The following is a 17,972-nucleotide window of genomic DNA, read 5'->3' as shown; positions in this document are numbered from 1 at the left end:
ACAACAACATGGGAAGGAGCGAAATGGACCTGGTGACTTCACTCGGCTGACCGACCACCTGCCGTGACGAACGCAAACAAAGTGAAGTGCCCCGCGATACGCCTTCACTTCAAGTTTGTTCCATGTCAGCCCCCACTTGACCAAACATGCTCGAACACGCTGGACAACGCTCTGCCCCCTCGCTACTACGTTGTCCGGAGATGCAATTCAAGTTCAATGCTCCACGCCTGGCCGTTCAAGGGCAAGCGTCTCTTCCTGCTGCATACAAGGCCGCCATTTACTGCAATTTCTATGGCTGCCCAAGCATATGACGTCTCGCCCAGCGAGTGATAAAGGCATGAGACTCCTTTCACCGGCAGGCAGCGCAGTGAGTTGGTGCTCCTGGCAATTCAATAATGGTAGTGACGTAGGAAGACCGGGCAACCCCAGAGCCACAGATGACGACAATCATCCAATCATAACGTGGTGATTCACAGCGCTTGGCCCAGACCGGCCGTCAAGGGGATGTGGCTGAGCAAACTTACTCTCGGTGATTGGATAATCTTGCATCAGAGTCCGAAACCTGAACTTGCACTGCGTGCCGTGGGTGGATCCGAACTCCAGCCATACAACAGCCGGAGGGTATTTGTTTTTGTTGCATCCCGAAACCAAAAGGCCTTCAAGTTTCGCATGTCCATCTCAATGACGTCTGCCACTGTGGAGTCGTCACTGCAACTCGTACCTAGGTAGGTACAACATTATTGTACCTAGGTCATACCTAACTACCGCAACCTCCACTGGCAGGAACCTGTACCTACGACGGCACTAACAAGTACTTGCGATAGATGAAAATAGCTGCTGTGGCTGCAGAAGTACTGGTGATTCATGAAGCTCGAGAAACTGCCACTCCATGGACGGACACTTTTCCGCGTCTAGGACCCGAAATCTACCACCCTGCCACTGCTATGGTAGCACAGCACATGCAGTGGCCAGTACTAAGAAGTCAGCCAGTAGCAGTTCAGGCTCTCATCGGCCACTGAGTCTGACCCTCCGCAAACTCACATTGAATTAAGTTGCATGACTACCTTTGAGCATGTGGGATTACCTCTATAAACGATATACGAGACGTGCCCGCCAGTTTTATCCGCCTCTATGCGACGCCAGGTCATTGCTGGGCTTCCTATGACATGCTTCATTTCTCACTTCGCCTGTTGGGCATCAATGCAACCGCATATTGCGTACCCTGTCCAATGCAGCGTCTCGAGTGCCCTCATGGATGTAGCATGTGGACACTGAAGATTGAGTCAACCTCGGATTAGGGAACGTATACTCTGTCTCTCTTTGCACTGTGGGTGGTGAATCTGAGATAATACCCGTCGGGGTCAACGAGGCGGAAATCCCTTAACCCCCATGGCTGCGTCTCGATATCGGCGTCCAACTTCCAACCCTTCCCGACGATAAAGTCCCTTTCTTTTTCAAGATCGTCGACCTCTATGACCAACTCGATTCCCTTGCTTGGGCGGCGGTAACTTTCCTTCTGCTCGCGAGTCTCTGTCGACCCTGTCTCAATGGCGCCAATGAAGATATTGTCCCGCTTGAGGTAGGCATAATCGTCTATATGTTTGACGAGCTTGAAGCTCAAAACATCGGTGTAAAAGTCGATAAATGGTTGGAGATGGGAGGGGAATAGTTCTACCCTCAAAGACGCCGGCATGACTGACGAGATAGAGTGGCCGAGAAAGGTGCGCTCCAATAACCGCTCCAAGCTCCGGTCCGGGTTGGGTTATGGATGCCACCAACCCAAAAAGAATGTCGGTTCTTTCTTCTATAATATCACACGAAATGAAGTACAGGAGGCCGAAGTTGTTTATAAGACGGTTATATCACAATACAAGATGCCTGCTACTCAGTTGTTCTTGAGATAGGCCCAGGTTGAGGACAACAGTTCCGATTGCTTTCCGGTTCTTGGCATCGGTGGCCTGTTCAGCGGAACGATCACCACACTTCTTCATGGTTCAACAGCCATGAACATCAACAGGATCAATCTGAAAAATCCAATAGACAAATCGTGGGTTAACTTGAGATACTGGTGAATGCCTGACCACTCCATCCAGCCCTCAAATACCGCGTTGTTGCAAAAAGTCCAGCATTAATTTCCCAATCTCGTCTGCATGGCTCTCGGATGAGAAATGGCCTCCATCTAACAAGACGACCGTCGCATCCATGACATCTATCTTGAAAGCTTCTGCTCCCTGAGCGGCGAAGAAGAAATCATTCTTTCCCCAGACCGCCAAAAGAGGCACCTGGCTCTTGCGGAGGTATGCTTGAAACTGAGGATACAGCGCAACGTTGCTTGCATAGTCCTTGAACAGATCGAGCTGGATTTCGGCGTTTCCTGGCCGAGACATCAACGCCCAGTCGAGATGGTATGAAGCTGGGTCATCAATCACGTCTGCCTCGGGCTCACCGTCTAGGTACTGTGCCTTTGTCGCCGCGAAGGTGAGGACAGCATTCCGAATCGTCTCCCTAATGTTCTTCTCTTCTTCAGAGCTGTTTGGGGCAGCCCAGAGTTTGCGCAAAGGGTCCCAGAACGGAGTCAATCCTTCTTCATATGCATTGCCGTTCTGCGACACTACTGCGACAATGGCCTCGGGTCGCTCGAGTGCTAGGCGAAAGCCGGTAGGAGCGCCGTAATCAAAGACATACACGACGAATCTGGTGATGTCTAGTGCGTCCAACAATGACCCAATGGTCGACGTGATGTTCTCGAAGCTGTACTTGAACTGCAACTCGGCGGGAACCTCTGTGAAGCCAAAGCCTGGCAGATCTGGGGCCAGAATGTGATACTTTGGAGCAAGAATAGGCATCAATTTGCGGAATTGGTTCGAGGATGATGGGAAGCCGTGGAGGAGGAGGATTGTCGGGCTACTACGCGAACCGGCTTCGCGGTAGTAGACCTTGATGTGGTTATGGAGAGTGATGTATATGTTGAAAGGCGATTGTGCAGGGTTGGGGACGGGTTGGCGTCCGAGGTTAAGTTCCACTGGATGTAAGTGCTGCTGGTGGCTTGTTCAAACTGTTGATGAAGGTTGTTTTTGTGCTGGAGAAGCCAGGCTCCTGCCAAACTGGCCCTTCGCCTTGAATGTATATGTACAATTCATGGCCCCTCTCCAATACATGATATGATGCGAATACATTACCGCCTCAAGCACACTCAGCTGAAGCCCATTGTCAGCTTATTAACGTAGGTTTGGCATCCCCTGCTCAACTGGCCCGTTGCGTATAACAACGCAAATAGTCGACAAACTCTGAACCTATCTCAAATATCCTAACATGAAGATGGTTAAACCGGTCACGACCAGGGTTAAGGGAGCAAACTGCAACGTCCTGAATAGGAGATACTTCCGATGACAGCCTGAGAACGGATTGGTGCAAACCTACCTCTGGTCGGGGACCAATTCTATCTTGAGCCGTAGGAGATTGCTGCTTTTCGACACCCAAGTCTCGCCGCCATATACAGTATGACATGTTGATCGTGTCAGCACCGTGATCTGTAAGTTACCCTGACCTCGATTTGGAAGCACAAATGATTACGGAAGCAAATACGATCCGGTCCAATCTGTTAGATCCAGGTCATGGGAGTAGTGCCAAAGATCCTGGACCCGGACAAGGAGGGTATAGGGGGGCTTATATTCAAGTTGTCGTCCGAGTCTACGAAGGTCATTGCGAAGGGCAAGGCAAACTACATACCAGTATTCTCAACAAGCATGCTGTACCTTGAATCTCATTTTTCGGAAGCGACGTAATGATGGCCGAACTCATGAGATTCCGCAGATCCGCATCTGCCCCTCTTGGACCATACCAACCAACACAAGTATGTATATTCCTCATGTAACAGAGTCTACAGTTTATGTTTCTTCTGCCCACTGGCAATCTTCCTAAACTCTTCCTGCGGAGCACCACTGACGAACCGCTGCATTCCCTCCATGACTTCCCTGACACCCTGGGCCTCCAAAGTCTCGAGGTACGGCCGCCTGATCAACTCCTTGATCTTGACCAGACTTTCCTGATTCAGATGGTCGCCCAGTTTATCATTGACTTCGGCCAACACCTGCTTCAAGAACCCGTCGCTGTCGTTCTGGTCCTTGCCCGAAAACACCTTGTTGACGAATCCGCAGGCCACGAGCTCGTCGCACGGGATCTTCCGCGACATGATCAGGGCCTCGTTGGCCTTGGGCAGGCCCAGACGCTGGACCAGACCGATCGAGGCGCCGCCTTCGGAAACCAAACCGAGCGATGTGAATGGAGTCAAGAGGAACGCATGTGGAGCGGCATAGACAAAGTCGCAAAAGCCCAGGAGTGCAGCAGATAGACCGACCGTGGGGCCGTTGAGGGCCCCGATTAGGATTTTGGGGTGTGTGTAGAATGAGCGTGTGATGTCCAGGTTGTTGGACACAAAGCCTCGCAGGATGTCGTTCCTTACTTGGTCCTTGTGGGCGCCGGAGTCGCCGCCTGGTCTGGTCGTCGTCACGTCTGCGCCGGCAGAGAAGAACCGCCCTGTTCCGGTGATTACGGTGATGCTGATGTCTGGGTTTGCTGCGATGTCACGCAGCAGACAAGAGATGCGGTAGTAGGTTGCTTGGTTCATGGCGTTGAGTTTCTTCGGCTGGTTCAGAGTTATGATGGCCACGCGGCCTTCGGTGCGGTAGAGCACTGCTTCCTCGGGTGATGCCATGGTGGGTTGTGGTTGTTGCGGGTAGAAGTGTTTTTGTTACTCGAGGCAGGATCAAGATAGCCGAAAGAGCCGCTGAGGGCTCTGGAGGTTGGTTGTTTTATTGCGTCAAGGGGCCTTTGCTGGCGTGCCTCGATAGTTAAATGTACCTGGTTGTAGGTATCAAGTGAGGAGGATTCCGAAGTGTTCTCTTGCTCATCCGGCTGTAGTAGACAACTGGCGAGGGACAGAGGCAGAGATATTGGAAAAAGAATCCTCGGCAGTCAATCACAATGTCTTACCATCATTCAGGCCGGACGTATCCTCGAAACAGTTTGACTGAAGGCCCACGCAGTGATGAGTGGCCGGGTCAGCTCAATGATGGGAACGAGATGCGGAGGCGGGACGTGAAACGAAGAAATCAACCGAGGTCCAGCTGACTCCACGATCCCCAGATTAGATTAGAATTCGGCGGGAAGATCACTCTAGATTGTACACCTTCACGTTTGAACGTCCCCAGCCTCACGGGATTCCTGCCTCAGCTACCACTTGATGCACCATATGCTTCAATGATCTATGTCGCTGAGGTGTCATACCAGCACACTTCCGTAAAGCCAGGAATCCGTTTCCAATGTCGATAACGCCTTGGTCACAGGAAGCGCAGCAAGGACTTCGAGTACCGAGGCAGTGATGATTATAATCCTTGAAACTTTTCTGGCTGACCTCGTTAACCGTGGAGTAGCCGTCTGCAAAGACGGCTGCTGCCCATCACTAATTCTGCATATCACTCGTTCTGGACTCGCTGTGTACATTTGTCTCTTGTGGAAATATCAGGGACTCGCTTTCAATCTTAAGCGGAACAAGATACACTACCTAGGCACGATCAGGATTGAGAACCAAACATTGCATACAACACCAACAAAAGTATAACAGCGACAGCACAGGTATCCAACCACCATGACTTCTGAAGCCAAGAGTATAGCGCTGCTGGTCACAATTCGACCCAAGAAGCCGGAAGATAAACAGAAGGTATGTCGGTCTCATTGTTCGTTATGCCAATCTACCCCTTTTCAACTACGGCCTTGTCTTGCCATCATACCCGCAAAGAAGGCTGCTACTCCCCTCCACTTCAAACTCATCAGGAGGTTCCTCTTTCTGGGTCCACAAGATGCCTCCCCTCAGAGCCTGCTTGCTACATGCACCATGCCCACAAAGACGTACTGTACTAGTCAGTCACAAAGTCACCGCCCATGTCGTCGCCAGACCCTTCTTGAGATACCTTCTAACCCCAACCTCATTCGATCCATCCATCGAGCGTTTGAACCGTCGCCCATTATCTCTCTGGCTCCAATTCTCAGAATCGGAACATCCACAGATACCATCCATACTCTCTGATCAATACCTATACCCCCGGGACCCCTCAATCCAAATCCCTGTACCATTCAATACCAACTATATATAACCACTGAAACTCCATTCACACTTTTCTGCATATCCCAGATCCTCGACTCTCTCTCCTCCCTTGCGCCCTTCTTCCGCCGCCCATCCACACAATGCACGACACGAAGTCTCATTACGCCCGCGACCCGCAAAGGCGCCATCGTGCGCGGAGTCGACACCTCTCCGGCCGACCACTCCGCCCAAATCGGCCTGATCGAAATCTTCACCCACCCATCGGCCCTGACGGCCGTGCAATCCTCGCCAGAGTACACAGAGTTTTTCGCCCAGGTTGAGCGTGAAGGTCTCTTCACACGCGAGTTGACCGCATGGTATCCCACCGCGGGCTTCGTGGCTCGCAGAGCACAAACAGAGACAGGACCCGCCGGAGTCGTCATGTTGGCAAAATTTGTATGCAAGGACGGCGAAGGGGTTCGAGACAAACTTGTCGATGTCCTCGGGTGAGTTGCTGAATTTACGCTAGTCCACTACAATCCCGTTGGGAATTGTATCAATCCAGTATGGCCGAACTGAACTAACTATGACCTATCTTCAGAACCTACTGTTCCTGGGTCGAACAAAACGAACCCACGACCCTAACATACAGCGTCATGACGCGGCCGAAGACGGCACCGAACGAAGTTCTTTTGTTTGAACGGTACAAGGATCTCGCGGCGCTGGCCGCGCACGGCAAAACTACCCAGTTTCGAGCCATGTCGTAAGTTAAAGTTTTGCCTTCAACCCACCACCAACCCGCTAAAGATTCAGTCATTCGGTCTTTCTTTTCAATAAAAATAAGCACCCTTTATTTGTGGAGGTGCATGTTTCGTCTATTTCTACCGGCGTCCTTCCTTCCTTCCTTCCGACCATCCTCAGCATCGTTGTCTGTTGTTGGTTTTTCCCCCAACTATTGAAGCAAAGAGAGATATGCTGCATTCCCCCTGCCTGCCTACTGAACCTAACTTGGACTAACCACCACCTTTCCTCACAATATAGTAAAGCCACTGGACCTCTTATGCAAGTCAAAAAGACCGTTTTGACCGAATGGGAAGAACTGGAAGGAGGTTCATTTGTGTCCAACACACCAGGCGGAGCAGTAGCGGGCATTGGTTCCAGTACCAATGCACAAGCTAAGCTTTGAAGAAGGCAAGGCTCTAAGGATTATTATCAGCCTACTAGTGAACAATGTCCAGCAAACAGCAAAAATTTCAAGCACTGTGAAAGGATTCTTCTCATGCAACAAATGTTCTTGACTCAAAGTTTTTCACTGTTTAATTCGTGTTTCAATTGTTTCTACAACACCGAGGAGACTTCCTTCTCGCCGACTATAGCAAGTAAATATTTCTCATCAAAAGGCTCCAATGCTCGAGCACACAACACTTCCACTTCGCCCTGTTCATTGACACTCCCCACGAACGGGTTTCAATGTACCGTGCCTTCATTACCTCCGAAGCCCCAGACCTTGGAATCCACAACACCTGAGTGAACAGCGTCCTCCCATGGGCATGTATGTATGTGTATATCTATGCTGAGCCCGCTTCCTCGCCCAGCCAGCGCACCTCTCCAAAACCCCGGTGTTTAGAGAAAACTCCAATGAATACAGAAGGTCCACACCGCGTTGCATGCACACCGCATTGCATGGAACGAAGGCTGGCATGTAACCCTTGCGTGTGTATACCCCCTTCTTTTCAAAATTTATACAAAATCTCTTTCTTTTCTTTTCCAAAACTAGTAGCAACAAAAAATAAAATTCGCCGGCTGTTGTGCAATGGACGCGCCGGACACCCGGGCCCGTGAATGCTTTGTAATGTGCAGGAATGACACAGCCGTGACGCTCGTTCTCTCATGATTGTGCATGCGTGTGTGAATCTGGCTCCACGCCTTTTGAGGTGCGCTCTTTCAGTAGAAGAAAGCTGCGACGAAAATCAAAGCCGTGAAGACAGTGGTCACAGTGTACTCGACCTCGAAGAGGAAGCTCTGACTTCGATAAGCAATCTTCTTGCTTTGCGGGGTGGGATGGGCAACCCCAGTCTTCTGATCCCGAATCAACAGTTCTTCCCTGTCAGGCATCGAAGGAGGGTCAACGGCGTATGTGAACGGGATCCAGAAAGAGGAGCAGACAATGATCCACGTCAGAGGTGGCCAAAAAGCGTGGGTAAGGAGGGCAACAAGCTTGGCACGCAGTCCGTGCTCCAAGAAGCATCGGTATGTTGATAGAGTAGCCGCAACCAGGACGAAGTAGACGTAGGCGACGTGAAAGCCGGCCAGGTAGTTAACCAAAATGGTCCAAACGCGTCGGTACATCGGTGCCCGGTGTTTTGGATCTCTCTCATTCAAAGACGACTTGAGCGAGCCGGTCGCCTTGAAAGCCTGAGTCTGTCCACCCAGCCACTTAGGGAGGAGGAAGGATCGGATAATCGTAAGAGCAATGTACGGACTCATCCAAAGCTGCGACCGACTTCCTCTTTGTCCAGTGGCGTAGCCGGATGGTAGGAAAAGCACAAATTCGCAGAGTCGGTTGCAAGCAGTGGCGGCGAAACAAGCTCGGATCAGCCATCGAAGCTGGTTTTCGGTCGAGTAAGCGACAAGCGGTTTGTTGCAGATCAAAACAATGGGCATGGCGAAAATGGAGAGCGACAAGAAGATGTTGAACAAGCTCAAAAAAGCGTAGATGAAGCCCGAGGCTCGTTGCGCAAAGGTCATCTCCTTGATCTTCTCACCCCATAGACAAAAGCGGAGCTTAAACGCAGTGTCGACTGTGCCGATGGCCTAGGAGAATGTTAGATATTGTCTTGTAAAATTCAGCTTTTTGGCAAACTTACCCATCTCGTCCGTTGCTTGAGATGACCACCGTAGTCCTCAGGGACAGTGCCAAACTGCAGAGCTTCGTGAACGTACGCAGTCTTCCAGCCTCTTCCAAGCATAAGAGTTGATGTGGCCACATCTTCTGCCAAAGAACCGCAGGGGAAGCCACCAATTTGATCAAGCGCGACTCTTCGTACCACATAACCAGATCCGGTACACCAAGCCACGCCCAAGGCATCTTTGACCGGCTCCGCAACATTGACGAAGAAGTCGAGACTCTGGCAAAGAGGATCGTCTTTGGGAACATTGTAGAATAACTGAGGGGGGCATGCCAAAGCGACCTTCGGGTCAAGAAGGAGATGAGGCATCACAGCTCGCAACCAGTGTTGCTCCGGGATCATGTCGGCATCCAAGGCAGCCATGAACTCAGAGGCACCACCGGGCAAATTGTGAACCTCATCCAGCCCATAGTTGAGATTTCCAGCTTTGAAGTGGTGGGGAACTCCCGGAAACTTGGGGCGGCGCCGGTAGTAGAGGTTGGGGAAGGTCTCTCGCATGTCTTCCAGTGAAGTCTTAAGCACGTCCGACTTGCCATCGTCCAAGAGAATAACGCGGAAACGATCAGCGGGATAGTCTAGATCGAGGGCAGCCCGGACAGTGTCGAGGATGACATCGTCGTCCTCACCACAGCAAGTGATAAAGACATCGACCTTTGGGACATCATTGCCAATCAACCTCAACTTGGGACGATTCCGCTTCTTCAGCACAAACAGTGACCAGAAAGTTTGCATGAAGATGGGTATAGCCACGGTGATTTCGACGGCAATAAATGTCCAGGCCAGAGGAAATGGCGCGCCGAATCTGTTCTGAGCCGAGACGACGAAGGTGATTCGGAGACCGAAGTATAGCCAATACAGCGCCAGCGAGGTAAGGGCAAGTAACGGCGCAAACCAATGATACAACCATCTCTTCCAGCCTGACAGAAATTCCTTGTCATCTCTCGAATGTAATCGAGCAATAGAGCCGTCTTTGACCCAATCCTTACTCAGGTACGTGGCAGGAGCATCCGGGACGAGAGGTCTTAACGTTTCTTGACTCCTCTGTTGCTAGTCAGTATGCGTTCCTTATACCATGCCCAGCTTATGGGATCAACTCACAAATGGGGTGGACGTCGGATACGGTGAGCTTGCACCAAGCTCCGAGTAGGAGGAAGCCGTTCTGGGAGCAAAAGGTGGAAAGGTGCCACTAGGAGGCTCAAGAGGGCTGGTTTGTGTACTCTCGCCAACTACCAGATCTGAAAGTGTTCTGTTGTGGTAGTCTGGAGCTCCCCTTCGTGGCTCCGTCAATGGGATATTTTCTCGATAGCTGCCATAAACCGGATGCACACTGGTTGTTGATTGAGGAGGCTTTTCGAGGTACGCATTGTAATTTTCGTTCAAGGTCGTGGACGAAGCGGCCGACATTCTGCTCTCTGTCATCGGTTGCAGGTATTGTTGGTCCGGCCTCTTGTGATCATTGTTTTTGCGAGTGAGAGGCATCTTGAAGATTCAAGAGGGAAGGAATGAATTCGTGGGGTGAGGTCATGCAAAGACAGAATTGTTTTGACCAGATTGAGGCCCCAGATTCAGGGAAATTAGCTCTATGACTGGGCACCGCGTTTCATGTTCCGCCCCGAGCACTGGGAGTGATGGAGTTTGGGAAGTAGTGTTGTGTGTGTATTAATCTTTCCCGCTCGTACTGACAGCGAATGACAAAGAGAGAAACGAGCGTGTCGAAAAGGACTTTCCGTACCCCAGAGGGCAAAGCTGCAGAGAACAGTAGTATTACTACTACCAGGAGGTATGGGAGAAAAACGAAGGTTGGTAAGGGGAGGCAAATTGCGCAGGAAAGTGAAAGGTGACAAAAGTTCGAAGGCGTCGGCGGGATGGACGAGGCGGGACAAGTCAGAGTTTGAGGCGAAGGATTGGCCTTGCTCCGGGCGGGTGTCTGTGTTACGACCTTATCATGTCATAGCATCTTGTGAAGTGGATTGCTTGATAGTAGTATGCTGGCCACCACAGGTCGCCGGCCAGTTGAACGGGCTTGTACATGTTCGGCAGGGAATTGGCTCCTACGATCTGGAGACCTTGAATGTGGTCCCAGCCGGTCAGAGCCGCTCACGATGCTGGTTCGCCCCTTTCACTATCAGCGCAGGCTGGATGGCCAAGGAAAGCTTGGAAGACAAGATGGAGCGGAAACAGATCACGGACATGGGCTGATGGAGGCCCGGCAGCCAGTGGCAGCGGTTTGCTGAAGAGCAGGAAAGCCGGGACTGCGCTGGTAGGGGAAAATATGCGAGAGTGGAATGCAGGTTTGGAGGGAAAACAAATTTAGAGCCGGTGGGGATGGTTAGTACCACGTAATAATGGCGCGCACCTGGTGCCCGTATCATACATGGTGAAACTCGGCCAAACTGCGCCCACGGCAGTGGCTGCGCCGGCGGATGGTACGGTACTTTTCACAAGGCTGGAACAGGATCTGTTGTGCCTTGGTCGAGAATGGGGTAGAGAAGGGGAGACAAAGGCACGGGAGCTAAAAGACGCGAGAAACAAGTGTAATGCCCGGGCTGGTTTGGTCTGATCCATCCATAGCCTGATCCCGCCTAGCGTCTGTGTCAGGACCCGCGTAGACTCAGGCACACGAGACTTGACCCAACGCCACTTGCGCAGCTGCGCCTCTGTACAATGTTAGGTAGCTGTCGCCCGCCGGTTTTTTTCTTCTCTCCCCCTGGCTTGCAGCCTCCACCGTGACCCGGAGGCCCCCTTGACAAGGTCAAAATAATCAATGTGGTGTTTGAGAGTCGTTCCGCAGGCTTCCAATCGGCGGCTCAAATCCTTCAGCTCGATGGTACATCACTGACGTCCCCGAAGCTGCCGCTCTGATCACCGCCCAGACGGGACACGGCGTCCCCCTGCAGTGTGTGCCGACAATCACGGTCCACGCAAAAACCTGGCAAACTGCAAACTCGCCGCAGACGGCTCAGACCAGCCGGGACACGCCCAGGCCAGAGAGACTCGAGGCTCGCGGGCTCGTTTTCATTTCTCTGCTTCCCTTCTTTCCGACGCCTTCGATCGTCGGCTTTGCTTTCTTCCTCATAGACCTCGCCGTTGCCATCACGGTCGATTTCTCTCCTCCCGACTTGTTTGCTGCGTTTCTGTTGAGTTCTGCTTTTCATCAATCCGTGCAGTTGCGGCTCAACTCCGCCCTTGAGCTCTCGCAATCATGGGCGCGAAATCCATAATCAGCTATGGATTCCTGGTTCTGCCTATCGCAGTAACCCTTGGTGTGCTGCTGGGATTACAGGCTTTCAGAGAGTCTCGTGGTCTGCCGCGGCCATTTGTGAACAATGGTATCAAGACGACCACCTATTGTCAAATCGCCTTCGGTATCACACCGGATACAAACGGGGAGCAATACACACGTGAGTGCGCCGGATCCCGATCTGCATTTTTGGTTTGTGGCGAGCAGTTATCGGGCCCCCTGTCATGCTTGACATTGTTGGGCGTCAAGGTTTTTCCTTTGTTCCTGAACTATCACTGTTTGGGCCTGGCCTGCGCTTTGACGCCGACCCGATGCAAGGATGTTGTGCTGGTGCAGCTGCATTGGTGCACAATCTTCGGGCCCTGCTCTAGCGAGCAAGTGAACTCTCCATGCGCTCCCACAGACCAATCACTGTTCGCACGAATTTGCTTGCTGACTCGGCACGTTGTATTCTAGTCAATCCCAACCAATGGGGCATTACCGATGATTATACGGATGGTGGTGCTCTGTGTATGAATGTGAGTGCCTGAGGCTTCCGTTTCAACGAGGCTGCAACTAACAAGACTGCAAGGTCACGTCCTTCAACAACGCTACGTATCCGACAAATACTACAGCGCCGGAATGGTCGATCACATGGCAATTCCCGCAAGGTCCAGACACCCAGCCCGTCCATGCCTTCCCCAACATCAAACTTGATGCCGAAAAAGTCTTCCCAATCCAAATTGAAGACGTTGACCGGATCGATTTCGAGGCCAGGTGGGCGTACGGCGTTGGCGACGATAAGCCGGACAGCACCAATGCGGCTGCTCTTACAGATATCAATCTGAATTCCAACGTGGCTATCGATATGTTTTTGGATTCCGATCCCAAGAACGCCACCGATACAAACGCGGCCAAATACGAAGTCATGATATGGCTGGCTGCATTTGGTGCGGCTACACAACCCATTGGCTTGGCTAAAGGCGCCGTTGCCACCCAAGACATCAATGGCACCACTTTGTATGGGTTACCTTTGTCCTTGCTGCTATTGGTAGATGATGCTAACATTTTCACAGCTCACTCTACTATGGGCAAAACAGCTTGGAGCAGAGTGTCCTTACATGGGTTGCCAGTGGTACCGTCCAGGACTTCTACGCCGATGTTGGGCCTTTACTTCAAGGACTGACAGGCCTGGGCGGTCCTACTGTGAACGACTACCTCGGATACATGGCTTTCGGATCAGAAGCCCTCTATGTTGAGTCCAACGTCACTTTCTATAACTCACACTTGAGCATGGAGGTGGTCCCGAAATGATGAACATATGCTTGCGCCAGTTTATACCCCATTTTATACAACCATCTTGTCACAATCTGGACCTTTACGACCTTTGACGACCAGTCCTCGGAAATTAATTGACGAAATTCAGCCATCCACATGCAGGATGCAAAGCCACCAGGAGTCGGTGCATGTTGGAGCGGCCGATCCGCCCCAGAGGAGGCTACAGGAGAGAACACAATCTGTGGCTCAGTGCTCCGGGATACAGCCGGAACGGTCACAGAGCAGTCAATGGCAGCATACGGGTACGAGTCTCCAGGACTTACGCACTACAGGCAAGGCCACGCGTCCTGTCGCCTCGCAGCAATGTCCTGGAAGCGCCCTCGGTTTCGATGTCCGTGCTCCTAAACACTTTCTTTCTGGTCGAATTCCATGTAACAGTTACCACCCGGAAATTATCCCGGCATCGGGACCGGCTATGTTGGCTGGCCCCGACTTGCAGTAGAAAGGATGTACGCCTCCACCCATCCGGAGAAGCAGAGCCTTGGACGGATAGCACACGATTGACTGGCACATATATATTTATTACACTGTATCATAACGTACTGTATATCTCGATACTGAGGGTAATGGGAAAAGTGAGACATGCGATTTGCAGTGGGAGCCCGGCAATTTGCAGGCGAAAGTGAAGTGGACATACCTGCAAGGTGAAGCCACCAGTCACAGCCAGCGAATGCTGGAACCATAACACCAAACGGCCGAAAGTTCAAATATGCCAACTTCCGACTCCTTCCAACAGGCGCCGCAAATGCAACGGGCAGAGTGGCAGAAGCAGCTGGCTTTCGATGACCGAGGCCTGCTGAAACCGATTCCCTGCAAAGATCCGGTTTGCTGATGAGAATTAACATCAGTCGTTTGGTCGACTCTCGCTTATGCCGTTGATCAAACAGCTTCGAGTATCCTTTCACTCTCAACAGGCAGCATGATGATGTGCACTCGAACGTCGTAATTGAGAGGCGCACAGCTTGAGAATCTGGACGCAGTAGGAGGCACAAGCTTGTTCCAGCCAAAGAACGTTCTCTCCTGGCCACGATTTGGACGCTTGGGCCATGATTTTGCTGTTTGGCAGATCTTTGGCATTGCCCGTGATGGCTGGGATCTATCCGCAGCAGTTTGACACCACCAACATCTCTGGCACCGCTAACGATGACTGGGCTGGGCTTGGTCAGTCAGCCTGTCCGTGAGAGAATGGAATGATCGGTCCCAAGCTCAGCCAGGCATCTCCTTCGCCTTGCAATTGCGTCCGAGGCAAATTCTATCTGCAATGTGCATGTCCGGCCTGGAGTCCCCGGATGTTTGGGCCTATCATCGCCATATCCGCTTATCAAGTGCAACTTGAATATGCAACGGCAGCTTTGTCAGACCCGACAGACAGGGCGATCCTTGTATAGTACCTAGCTTAATATCGGTAGGCGTGCTACTGTCGGCAGGTTTAAGTCAAGTCCAGCAAACGTGAAGGACGCGGCGAAGCAAGGGTCTGGTTCGACCACCAGACGGTGTATCGATGTTCATGGATGCCACGGCCTGCTGCAGTGTGTTGTTCTCTCGACCCATCCCCGCCTAAATCGCCCCGGCTGTGGAAGCTGACAGACAGACATACACCTCCATCTGCTGCTGCTCGCGCGCAGAGATTCTAAGAATGCACCTACACGGCACAGCCAGCTCGTGTTCCTCCCGCACACCCTCTTGACTTGACCGCCATCGCGGCGCATAGTGCCTGGATCTCGAGCTGAAAGGCCCGAGGGGCCTTTTGATTACCTCTCTCGATGCATCGAAACAACCTCAATTCATCCATTTCTCCAAGTAGGTTCTCTCGGATTGAGACTTGTGCGACTTACTACTAGTATCATTGGCCGGGGCCGTTCTCTGGAGATGCCCATCTTCTATGCAGCAGCCAGAGGCCTGCATGGATCGCTCAACATTCTCCGAGTCAGGCCGATAGTTCAAGTCCTGCTCTGTTCTACCCTTCTCTAATCCTATGGGTTTGATGTGTGGTACTACTAGCAGGGAGCCTCATGGAGGTTTCCGTTGTTGGGACGTACCTCATGCACGGCTCAGCTAAGTCAATGGTCAATGGCATCGCATTTGGTATCGCGGGTGGGCGGTCAAGAAGTCTTTTCCACGACTCGAACACGTAATATTGCAGTTCAGATTCTTGGGCAAAAGTTGTTGTTACTGGGGACCTAAGGTATCCTTGTCAACCTTACAAGTGCTGCAGGTTACGGATTGTTTATGATACTAGTAGTACTGTGCGATACTGGGACCCAACAAACTCTAGTTATGAATAGTTCTGGACGCGGAGGTGAACCCCGGAGCCTGGAAAACTCTGTTCATACAAAGTATTGCAGTTCAGTGAGCGACGATGGACAGCTTCCCAACGCGACTCGACTTGCTGGCTGCCAATGGGATCTGCCTTCATCCGTGCTGTCGTTGTTGCGTCTTGTGGACTAATGAACAAAGTACCACACCCGCGGACATACCACAGGAGTGTGTGAGCACTGGGAAAAAGGGATGAAGTGAAGCAGGGTGCCTTAAGCAGAAGATCGCATGGCCTCGACCTCGTGCTGTCCCGGTCAGTTTTCTCAGGTACCAATTATATCCGCGACGATGCTCCATGAAGAGAGAGAGACTATCTGTACTGTACTTCCTCTTGTCGATGTCCATATAAAGGTAGATGGCCATCAGATTACCAGGAGAACTGCAAGCGATATATTTGAAAGCCAAACAATCATCTCCTGAGCTTGCAGACGACACCGTTTCAAAAGCCATGATGCCTTCGGGATAGTATGTTGTCTCGTTTTGACATACACGTCCCATTTCCGCAGAAACTATAATGTATGCTTGATTGAGGCTGCAAGGGCTTGGTGTTTGATATCGAAGAGAGAAAATAAGTCACTTACATTGGAGGGTCTTCGTGACAGCCTCATCAAACCCCCTGGCCCAGCTTGATGCTTTTTCTCGCCTAGTATGTCAGTGGGAACGTTTGCATTGTCATGTCGAATGAAATCCCAGGTAGGTGGCCAACGAACGTGCTGGTAGATGCATGTCCCGAGTTTAGATCGGTCACTTTGGACAACTGTGTCTTGGGGGAATGAGGCCACGGTGTTTCGCTGCGCATATTGGTGAGTGCCGAATATCACTCCACTGCCAGTCCAACTAGAAGGGCAGCTTCCGACGATGTCTGATGGTGATGATGGCGCTCCTCTTCCAGACGAGGAGAAGCGTGTCGCCGTCTCTCGTTGTCTGCCTCGCACCTGCTTCTGTTGGTGACTGCCTTGCCCTAGGCAGTGTTGGTTACTAGTATCGCTCGCTGAGTGAACATCCAAAGTGGCACTATGGATCTTGATCACTGAGGCAGTGATATAAGACTGCCCAGTGCCGAATACCACTGCCAGTGAAGCGCAAACAAAGGTATGTCCTTCTCAGATATAAATGTTTCTCTCTTCCTTGTCATATCAGCATCGAATCTTCTCATACCATTACCATACCCAACTCGACCACGATCATAGCAAGTCCAAATTGAGAATCAGCCTCCACGATATCACCAGTCAATATCTTTCAAAACCAACTCGACATATTCTTCTTGAACATGTCTCCAGTAAACCGCGGACCGAAGAAACCAAACCCAAAACCGGAAGAGCCCAAGCCTTTGCCGGGGGTCAGCTGAATGAGCGAAGATCGAACGATCTCTGTCCTAGAGGACACGACCACCAGAAAGTATGATGGCGTTGAGAGTTGCAACAAGCGACACTTCTCGAACAATGGCGTAGGTGACAACTACGAGCGAGCGGTGAATTGCCTGCGGATCAGGCATCATGGCTGCTGTCGCCAATGAGGCTCGCTGGGAGAATGAACAAGCTCCTACCTTGCTGGAAGTAGCATGAGAGATAGCGGCGGTCGGGGTTAGTGATCCATATCATGATAGAATGAAAATTCAATCCTCATTCAACAATGACTACTTGGCCGTGAAGACTCTTTGGTCCCGTTTTGATCGTAGCCGTAACTGCATGATCAGCTTACCTTACTTGCCACAAAATGTCACAATGTACTGCATGAGGTGTGCTCACAGGCTTGTCCCTCCATAAGGTCCAGGCCAGGATGCCTTATCTGGTCTCTGAGCCTGGAAAAGCAAGCACAGCACATGGAAGGCTTGGTGTTACTCATCAATGACCCGTACTTGACTTGGCATGCCTTAATCCTCTGAGCAAAAGTATGTCCGGCGATGCCTTACCGGAGAATAGACACAGCTTCGATGGCGTTTGCAAGGTGATATCGCGGAAAGGGAGTTTGATGAGAGATAGGTATGGGAAGGCTGACTATCCGCGCCAAAAGCTGAGGGGCACAAGATTTCCTGAAGTGGATAGTTCGAGCGGGAATCTAGGCGAATGTTATTTCGCCTACCTGGGTTTTTATTTCGCATACTCGC

At 51.4% G+C, this 17,972-nt stretch overlaps 7 protein-coding genes across 8 annotated transcripts; 2 read left to right on the top strand and 5 right to left on the bottom strand.

Moving 5' to 3' along the window:
- Window positions 1-1,294: 1,294 nt before the first annotated feature.
- On the bottom strand, window positions 1,295-1,693 carry HMPREF1120_04703 (uncharacterized protein; the record flags this gene model as incomplete). Its single annotated transcript, XM_009158841.1, has 1 exon — window positions 1,295-1,693. One exon carries the CDS (start codon window positions 1,691-1,693, stop codon window positions 1,295-1,297), a length of 399 nt encoding a protein of 132 aa, XP_009157089.1.
- A 403-nt stretch (window positions 1,694-2,096) lies between these two features.
- HMPREF1120_04702 (haloalkane dehalogenase) lies at window positions 2,097-2,846 on the bottom strand (the record flags this gene model as incomplete). The annotated part of the gene is made up of 1 exon (XM_009158840.1): window positions 2,097-2,846. The coding sequence occupies one exon, from the start codon at window positions 2,844-2,846 to the stop codon at window positions 2,097-2,099; it is 750 nt and encodes a 249-aa protein (XP_009157088.1).
- A 695-nt stretch (window positions 2,847-3,541) lies between these two features.
- Window positions 3,542-5,226, bottom strand: HMPREF1120_04701 (enoyl-CoA hydratase). Its single transcript, XM_009158839.1, has one exon. The coding sequence runs from the start codon at window positions 4,712-4,714 to the stop codon at window positions 3,881-3,883; it is 834 nt and encodes a 277-aa protein (XP_009157087.1). The 5' UTR covers window positions 4,715-5,226; the 3' UTR covers window positions 3,542-3,880.
- On the top strand, window positions 5,192-7,516 carry HMPREF1120_04700 (the record flags this gene model as incomplete). 2 transcript variants are annotated; one of them, XM_009158837.1, is made up of 4 exons in its annotated part: window positions 5,648-5,719; window positions 6,191-6,588; window positions 6,684-6,845; window positions 7,124-7,268. In XM_009158837.1, 4 exons carry the CDS (start codon window positions 5,648-5,650, stop codon window positions 7,266-7,268), a joined length of 777 nt encoding a protein of 258 aa, XP_009157085.1. The 2 variants fall into 2 exon arrangements, with proteins under 2 accessions (XP_009157086.1, XP_009157085.1); XM_009158838.1 differs by having other exon boundaries at window positions 5,192-5,719; window positions 6,684-7,516.
- HMPREF1120_04699 (glycosyl transferase) lies at window positions 7,341-12,376 on the bottom strand. The gene is made up of 3 exons (XM_009158836.1): window positions 10,090-12,376; window positions 8,950-10,032; window positions 7,341-8,896 (listed from the first exon to the last, which is right to left on the bottom strand). The coding sequence occupies exons 1-3, from the start codon at window positions 10,468-10,470 to the stop codon at window positions 8,027-8,029; spliced, it is 2,334 nt and encodes a 777-aa protein (XP_009157084.1). The 5' UTR covers window positions 10,471-12,376; the 3' UTR covers window positions 7,341-8,026.
- On the top strand, window positions 11,657-16,446 carry HMPREF1120_04698 (uncharacterized protein). The gene is made up of 4 exons (XM_009158835.1): window positions 11,657-12,392; window positions 12,689-12,750; window positions 12,804-13,231; window positions 13,288-16,446. The coding sequence occupies exons 1-4, from the start codon at window positions 12,194-12,196 to the stop codon at window positions 13,523-13,525; spliced, it is 927 nt and encodes a 308-aa protein (XP_009157083.1). The 5' UTR covers window positions 11,657-12,193; the 3' UTR covers window positions 13,526-16,446.
- On the bottom strand, window positions 15,777-17,903 carry HMPREF1120_04697 (uncharacterized protein). Its single transcript, XM_009158834.1, has 2 exons — window positions 17,614-17,903; window positions 15,777-17,549 (listed from the first exon to the last, which is right to left on the bottom strand). The coding sequence occupies exon 2, from the start codon at window positions 16,361-16,363 to the stop codon at window positions 15,962-15,964; it is 402 nt and encodes a 133-aa protein (XP_009157082.1). The 5' UTR covers window positions 16,364-17,549; window positions 17,614-17,903; the 3' UTR covers window positions 15,777-15,961.
- Window positions 17,904-17,972: the final 69 nt, after the last annotated feature.

This window comes from Exophiala dermatitidis, assembly GCF_000230625.1.
Source record: "Exophiala dermatitidis NIH/UT8656 unplaced genomic scaffold supercont1.4, whole genome shotgun sequence".
NCBI classification, from domain to species: domain Eukaryota; kingdom Fungi; phylum Ascomycota; class Eurotiomycetes; order Chaetothyriales; family Herpotrichiellaceae; genus Exophiala; species Exophiala dermatitidis.
The sequence above is the reverse complement of the archived record's forward strand: the minus strand, read 5'-3'. Positions and strand labels throughout refer to the sequence as shown.